Source organism: Mustela nigripes, chromosome 1, assembly GCF_022355385.1.
Source record: "Mustela nigripes isolate SB6536 chromosome 1, MUSNIG.SB6536, whole genome shotgun sequence".
Taxonomy (NCBI): Eukaryota; Metazoa; Chordata; class Mammalia; order Carnivora; family Mustelidae; genus Mustela; species Mustela nigripes.
This window is the reverse complement of record NC_081557.1, coordinates 6,985,867-6,994,250: the sequence shown is the minus strand read 5'-3', so window position 1 is coordinate 6,994,250 and position 8,384 is coordinate 6,985,867. Positions and strand designations below refer to the sequence as shown.

The window sequence follows — 8,384 nt, the reverse complement described above, 5'->3', positions numbered from 1 at the left end:
GTGGGAGCTCAATAAGTTTTAGCCACTCCTGCCTCATCTGGATCCCTAAAATGTGAAGAGGGATTTACAAGAATTCTCTTTATGTATCCTGTAGGGGTCCCAGCTTATGGGAGGACATCGAATTCTAAGAGAGGGAGGCCATTCTAGAGGTCAGAGCCAAGGAAGGCCACTGTTCCTTGGCTAGGTGACCTCCATCCCCTGACCTGATCTGGAATCCATTCGTCTCTTCAACCATCCGTCCATCCTACTTACCCACCCATCCCCCAACCCACTCTTCCATCCATCCATTGAGCCATCTGTCAGTCCACCGCTCCAGCCAGCCGGCCAGCCAGCTACCTGCCCCCCATCCATCCACCTACCCACCCACCCATCTAGCCATTCGTTTATCCACTCCTTCACTCCTGCAAACTTCATTCATTCATTTGGCTCTGTGCAAGACCCATGCCAGCCCCTGAGGAGGAGAAAGTGCCCAGATCCAGGTCCTGGGAGACCCAGGAATTCAAGTCTAGTAGGGAGACAGGCAGGCTTTGGGCTCAACCATGTGGTAAGCGCCCCTATAAAGGGAGGACCAGTGTGTTTCCCCTGGGGAGGATGAGGACTTCTAAGAGGGAACATTTGAGGGGATCCTCCAAGGTTGAGAAGGCAAGGGGCAAAAGGGCCAATGCAAATGGCCCAGCATGTGCACAGGGAGAGGGAGAGTACTTCCTCCGCACAAATGCTGAGCCTCCTCTGGGCCTCAGAGAGCTGGGCAGGGTTGAGGAGCTCCCTGGGCTGTGACTCCTCCTACCCGCCATCATCTATCCTGCCTTGGGCCTTTGGCAGCCATTGATTGTCCCAAAGATGCCCGAAGAGCTGGGGGAGCCAGGCCATGGAAAATGTGTGTGTGTGTGTGTGTGGTGTGTTTGTGTGTGTGTGAGATATTTCACTGCCCAGTCTCAGATCAGCCTCCTTCCTGCTCACAACCCTGTTTCGTGGGCACCACCTGCCCCTCACTCTCCATGTCCATCTCCCTGCATGCTGCCCGGTCGGGAGGATTAGCATGTTAGTGTGGCAGGACTACGGAGGGGGCCTAGCGTGATCAGTGACTTCAGGGAGGCACACCAGGAAGCCACAGTTTCTGGCTGGGTGATTATCAGCGCTCCACATATGACCTTGGATCTTATCAGAAGCCCATCTGGGTAGGGAGCAGATGCATTCGTGAGGACACAGGAGGGAGGCAGCCAGTACAGGAGGCCTACTATAAGAGCTGTAAGGGACTGAATATGATTGGCTGTTCATTTAGGTCCACTCACGCGGGAGGTGCTTGAGCACTGCGGTGATTGGCTAGGCGGGCTAAGCTGCCGGTGTATATATGCTTGAATGGACTTGTAGAGGGGCGGGCCCCGGGAGCCAGGCCGGGCGGAGCCTCGCCCGCCCAAGGGGGCCGCACCCCGGACTGTGGCAGCGGCGGGGGGCGCCGAGGGGCGGCGCGCGGCCCTGGAGGCGGCGGCGGCACCGACTGGGGCCGCGGGAGCTGCGTGCTGTGCTGCGCCAGAGGGGGAAGATAAAAAGAAGCCATTAAAGAAGTTTGCCTCCACGCGTGTCTCCGTGTCGTTCTTGCGGGCCGAGAGCGACAGGCAGGCAGTGGGAGGGACACCAAGATCCACTGATAAGCTAAAGAACAGACATGGTGAGGACACGAGGAAGCAGCTGCTGCATGTTCTACACCGCCTGCTCGTGGAAGAATTTTGCCTTTTAAACATGGGATGTTCCAGACAGGATATGTGGACAAGAGCGTGTGACAGCTGTGTGTGAGATCTGAGATCTCCAGCTCTGGCTGTTGGAGTCAGCTGGTGTCCGCACAGCTGTAGACACCCATCTTGGCTGGGTGGGAGGTGTGACCCCTCCCTGAACATTACCTTTTTTGAGACAGTGTTCTAGCATTATAAGTCAAAGCCAAGGTCTGGAGCGCAGGGAGGGGAGGGCTACAAACCTGTAGCTCCGGGGAATGCCTTCATCCTGAGATTCCAAACACCCGAAGTGCAGCGAAGAGCTCTTTGGCAGCAGGACTCAAAACAGATTTCTCAAAATTCCTTGAACAAGTAAACTTGAGCTTCCTTTGTCTTTTAAAAATTTTCCTTTTTTTTTTTTTTTTTTTTGGTAGGAAAGAAAAGAATGAAAAGGCACATAGGAATTTAAAAGAAACACAAAGAATTGATCTTAGGAATGTTTGGTTGATTTATAGGAGCTTCTCTAGGGGGTAAACAATTTGTTTACCACGAGGAGCTGTCCAGCTCTGAACTTACTGCACGTGACAGTGAAAAGTCATTGTGGCAGGCAAAAACCACGGGCGGCCTGGTGTAACCAACATTAAAAACAGCCAGACACAGCCGGGAAAGTGTAGGGACGAAGGTGGGGTTTGTTTTTTTATTGTAAAAGAAAAAGTAATTCTCAGGAATCTTAAGAGAGAAAAGGTGTATCTCACACCCAGAGAATAGACACGAAGACACAAAATGACATGGGTTCTGACACCGGGGCTGTCCCATCTCCTCACAGAGCAGAGATGGGAAGGGGACAGTTGAAGCCTACAAGGGCTTCTGCAAAGACAAAGGCTCAGAAGCACTACAGATAGGATTAAAAGCTAAGCTTCTCTCTTTTGCTTCTTGAAAAATGTTAATGTATCAGAAGACCCGCGTTAGCGACGTGCTAGAATACATTCCCAGGAGCTCCTTGTCAGTACCACGCTCAGGTCGACCAGCTAACTCTTCTCTCTAAACCGCCACATGTACGTGTGTGTCTTTTAAACCAAAGCCACAGGACTCTGGTGACTGCCCCTTCTACAACGCGCTTCCACCTGTTACCTGACCGGTATCCACCTCCCTGCCCCCCACCAAGGGTGGGCAGAACACAGAGGACCCTGCAGTGACAAGGAGGGAATAACAGAGAGCCCCAGATCGCCAGCTTTGCCAGCCCTGCCTCGCTCACCCTTATGTCCAACCGGACTATTATTCACCCCGTATCTGACTCCCAGTAACCGCTGTGTTTTTCCTCCTTTAGGAGAAAAAAACAAAAAACACAAATCTGCACACCCATATATATCATTTTCTACATTTAAATATGGAAATACTACCCTGCTTTGTGCTATAAATGGAGGACCAAGCAGTAAGGACTTTTTCTTCCAAGAATGGGGTCATCCCTTCATGATGCTCTTGTCTCCAGGGAAGGGCCATTTTGCCCCCGTGAGGGAAGCTGCACCAGGAGGATGGGGGGAGGGGCATTTCCTGCTTGGTTCTCTCCTAAGTCTCACTTTGATTTTTTTTAAGTTTTATTTATTTATTTGAGAGAAAGAGAGAGAGCAGGATCGGGGGAGAGAGAGAAGGAGCAGGGAGCCCGATGTGGGGCTCAATTCCAGGACCCTGGGATCAGGATTTGAGCTGAAAGCAGATGCTTAACTCACTGACCCACCCAGGTGCCCCTCATAAGTCTCCGTTTTATTTTTAATTTTTAATTTTTTATTAAAATAATGTATTATTAGCCCCAGGGGTACAGGTCTGTGAATCGCCAGGTTTATACACTTCACAGCACTCACCATAGCACATACCTTCCCCAGTGTCCATAACCCAACCACCCTCTTCCTACCCCCTGCCCCCTGGCAACCCTCAGTTTGTTTTGTGAGATTAAGAGTCTCCCTCCTGATCCCATCTTGTTTCATTTATTCTTTTCCTATGCCCCCAACCCCCCACGTTGCCTCTCAACTTCCTCATATCAGGGAGATCATATTGATGAGGGAGCAGGAGGCCGGCTGGGGACAAAGCAAAAGCTGGTACCTTGCACCCCCTCTCCACCCGCTCCCCTCGGTAATCTGTGTGACATTCCTCAGGCACCCCGGGCTGCCCTAAAGGAAAAACAAATAGTTAACCTGCAGAGATCACAACCCTGCAAGGCAGGAGTCTCCCTTGGTTTACAAATGTCCTTGAGATTTACAAAAAAGAAATTACCTTATCAATAGCCCAGTTTCCAGAGGCACAGAACTCAGTTCCTCAAGCCCTAATGTCGCCCTCCCCTCCATAAACAAAACTGAAGGAGGCTGAGGTAGAAGGAAAAGTAAATAGAGTTAAATTTCTTCTAAACCTAAATCTCACTAACAAGGACGCTGGATAGCAGGAATGTGACATTTTACCGGGAGACTCCCAATTGTCTTTATGTTAGCGCCTCATTAGAGGGAAAGTGGCCTTGGCTTGATAGTGACCAGGCCTTCCATATCCTGACAGTCTTCTTTACCCTGATAGCCCTTCTGAACACCCTCTTTGTCCTCACCTACCCAACTCCTGTGTATATAACCAGCCACTCCTCACATCCCCGGGGCAGCATCTCCGTCTGCCCACGGGTCCTGTCCTCGCGCTCTAATAAACCACCTTTTTGCACCAAAGACATCTTAAGAATTCTTTCTTAGCCTTTGGCTCCGAACCTCACCTAGGTTCAAGAACTTCATCAATATGATAATTGTCTTTCTCCAATTGACTTACTTTGCTCAGCATAATACCCTCTAGTTCCATCCACCTCGTCGCAGATGGCAAGATTTCATTTCTTTTGATGGCTGCATAGTATTCCATTATATATATATATATAAATATATATAATATATATTATATATTATATATATACCTCTTCTTCTTTATCCATTCATCTATTGATGGACAACTAGGTTCTTTCCATAGTTTGGCTATTGTGGACATTGCTGCTATAAACATTCGGGTGCACGTGCCCCTTCGGATCACTACATTTGTATCTTTAGGGTAAATACCCAGTAGTGCAATTGCTGGGTCATAGGGTAGCTCTACTTTCAACTTTTTGAGGAAACTCCATGCTGTTTTCTTTTTTAATATTTTACTTATTTATTTGACAGACAGAGATCAGTAGTAGGCAGAGAAGTAGCCAGAGAGAGAGAGAGAAGGAAGCAGGCTCCCTGCTGAGCAGAGAGCCTGAGATCATGACCTGAGCTGAAGGCAGAGGCTTTAACCCACTAAGCCACCCAGGCGCCCCATCCATGCTGTTTTCTAGAGTGGTTGCTCCAGCTCGCATTCCCACCAACAGTGTAGGAGGGTTCCCCTTTCTCTGCATCCTCTCCAGCATCTGTCATTTCCTGACTTGTTAATTTTAGCCATTCTGATAAATCTCCCTTTTAATAGAAAGTTGGTTATAGGGGCCCCTGACTGAATGGAAACAGTGGTGTGTCTCCCTACCCCTCCCTGCTAACGTATTAGACGCTTCAGTGACAGGGGAGGAAAGGGGTGGGGGCTGTAAGAAGATTAAGAACTTGACCCTGGCCAAAGAAAGCAAGAGATATTACCTGGGCATGAGGGATAAAAGTGACCTTGATATTCTGCCCTTTAAGTTACAGCTATTAGGAGAGCCAAGAAGGGGCAAACATGGAGGCAGGATGGAGGGCTGGGAGGGGTTTGATGGCGGCAAGTCTAGTCCCCTTCGTTTTTGTTCTGGAAGGTTCGTCGCCAGTTTCACTGAGAAGACTCGTGTGGATGAGGGCTCTTGTCACCAGAAAGGGCTCGCGGTTGGCAGGGGTCTTCTCCTGACTGACAGTCCAGGTAACGCTGATGCTAACCCCCAGCTGGCCACACTGGCGGAGAAGTCAGTGATGTTGGACATTTCACGAAATCCATTTCGGTGCCCGGCGTTATCCAGGCTCCCCTCGAGTCTGTAGGCTCTGATGTTGTACTGGTGTCGCTTGCTCGGTTTCCCGATGGACTCCTCAATGTACTTCCGATCATTCTCTTCTCACGTGGCCTTGGCACTGAAGTTGGCATAGACATCCCGGTTCCTGGGAATGGGCCCAGGATCCAAGGTTGCTATCGCTGCAGAGTCTTCACATACATGACGCAAGATGAAAGAGGCCACCCAGAGATGATCTCCCGCGCCGATTCCTTCTCTTGGTCCTGTCCGGACTTCCCACTGGACGGGCGTGACCTCAGCATTTGTCCCAGCAATCCTGATGCTGGCGTACAAGCAGGCCTGGTAGTGAGTCCCCAAGATATCCCTGTCACAGGCTTTTTCTGCTCCCACGCCACAGCAGTGTGGCCTTGGGGCCCTCCCTGAACATGTTGGTTTGTGGGGCTGATGGAAACCACTTAAGGTAGCAAACTCATCTTTTCTTTTCCCACTTCGCTCATCGATCCCACTGATGGCAGTGTTCTCAGGTCCCTCCAGGACCCCTGACGTATGGTGCCAGCTCTTCCCACTTTCCCTGTCCTTCCTCCGGCCCAGCCCTTTGCAAAGCCTCTCCACTCGCCTATTCCTCTCTGTCTTGGCTACCTCCACTGGGGAAAAAACCTGACTCTCTGCCCACCCTGCACCTGTACCCTTGACCCTGAATGGGCCTGCCGACTCACAGGACCTCACTGGTCTCGCTTTAAGTTTAGGATCCCAAACCTCAAGCCATTCCTCACCACTGGCCAGCAACCCCACTGTCTTCGCCTGGTCCCGGCCTTCTCACTCTTCCTTGCTCCTAGAGGGCAATTTCACCATCAGTCTGCTGTTCTGGCTTTCTGGAACACTGTTCCCCCAGCCATCTTTGGGGCTCCTCCCTCAGGTCCCCCGCATCTTTGCTGCAGTGTTGCTTCTCCATGAGACCTTCCCTGGTCCCTGGGTTCCCACTGACATCCACCCTGCCTTGGTTCTCTGGTCCTGAACTCCCACCACCCCAGAAGAGGTTCCAGGTCTGGTTGGTGTTAGCCACAAGGGCAACGTTCCAGTGATAAGCAGTTCAATCCCCCGTGGAATTACGGGGCTTTGAGAAAAACTTTTCCAGAAGGTATTGACCAATTTTTATCTAACTTTGTGATCTTATTTCAGGATTCCTTCTGTTTTCTCAGATCTCTATCTAATATACATATATATATAGATAGATAGAGAGAGAGAGAGAGAGAGATATTTCTTGATTGGATTGCTTTCTTGTAACCTCCTTAAAACTGGTTCTGTCATCTTACTGTCGCCATCAACTTCCTCACAGAACTGAAGCATGCTCCCTGTCTAGTTGTACGGAAATTTTTTCTCTCTCTCCTTCTCTCTCTCTCTCTCTCTGCTTCAGTGGGAAGTCAGGAAGCCAGTTGCTGCCAAGGGTGGGATGGTCCCACTGGGGAAGTGTGTGAGGACTCAGGAGTGTGGCGGGTGTTGGGTGTTGGACCCTCAGGGAGCTCCCACTAGGAGTCCCCATCCCTGCCCTTGACTTGACTTACAAAGGGGAAGAGATTTATCCAAAGTCTCAAGGCAGGCATAGCTCTGACTGCCGCTCCCTAGTCTCTTTCTGCCCTTTGGAGTTAGAGCAGGGGCCTCCATCCCTGGGGGAGAGGGGCATGGCCCCCTTCCAGTCCTACCCCAGCGCTTATCCCTGGGACACTGCCCTTGAGGCTGACACCGACCAGACCTGGAACCCCCTCTGAGGTGGTGGGTGTTCAGGACCAGAGGAGTAAGGTGTGGGGGGGAATGTCTGAGGGGGCCCAGGGACCAAGCTCATTTTGGAGAGGTTGACTTCCCACCTCTCTGATTTCCAAGGGCCCACAAACAGGCGGCTCAGCTTCAGACAAGTTTATTACTGTGACCTGGAGAGGAGCTGCTGGCATGGCTCCCCGGGGAAGTGTCTAGTCTCCAGCCTTGGGCCTGGCCAGGGCTGATATTGGTGTGTGGGACATGGGAGCCTCAGGCTACAGGACGAACAGTGCTACCTTCCGGGCACTGGGCTGCTACAGGCTCGGGGAGCTGAGGGAGCGGCCGGGGAAGGCGTGCCCTTCCTCCCTACGGGCAGCAGTGGGGCTGCCCCTGCACCTGGAACAGTGCCACCCCCTGGATGGCCTGGGCACCCTCCTGGACAGCCTGGGCTCCGTCCGCGACAGCCTTCGCCTCCTCCTGGAGGGCCTTTGCTTCCTTCCTTAGGCTCTCATATGACAAGGTTGGCTGGAACAGAAGGTTGCAGTGCCCAGAGGTGGGTAGCGACGCCAGGCAGGACTGCGGGAGGTGCCCTAGCAGGGCTGGGAGGGAGGGAGGAGGCGGCCTGGGCAGAGCACCTTACCAGGTTTTGCAGCTTTTCCCCCAGGGCCCGGTTGTCTGCTTGGATAGTGCTCAGTGACTCCCAGAGTCTAGAATTGAAAAATATCCGTTCAGCCCACAGGTTCTTGTCCAAAGCAGCGTCCTCCGGCCCCGGCTCCCATCTCCTGCGTGAGCTGTGTGGCCTGGAGCAGCCGCCCGGGAACAGGGTTTCACTGGAGCCCAGTCTTCTCGTCGTGGCAAAGCCACAGGCAGGGACGGAACTGTTCTTCCCAAGTGGCTGGCAGCAGCAGGCGCAGACGGGGATGACGTGTCTTTTTTCTCCTCTTTAGCAAGCGAAGGACCGGCCG

General features: G+C 51.9%; 1 protein-coding gene across 1 annotated transcript; it reads right to left on the bottom strand.

Moving 5' to 3' along the window:
• Positions 1-4,893: 4,893 nt before the first annotated feature.
• Positions 4,894-7,014, bottom strand: LOC132008423 (glutamine synthetase-like). The gene is given in 3 exon segments (XM_059387010.1): positions 4,894-5,604; positions 5,607-6,479; positions 6,981-7,014. Coding segments are annotated over 3 exon segments (1,128 nt in total). The 3' UTR covers positions 4,894-5,383.
• Between the last annotated feature and the right edge of the window lie 1,370 nt (positions 7,015-8,384).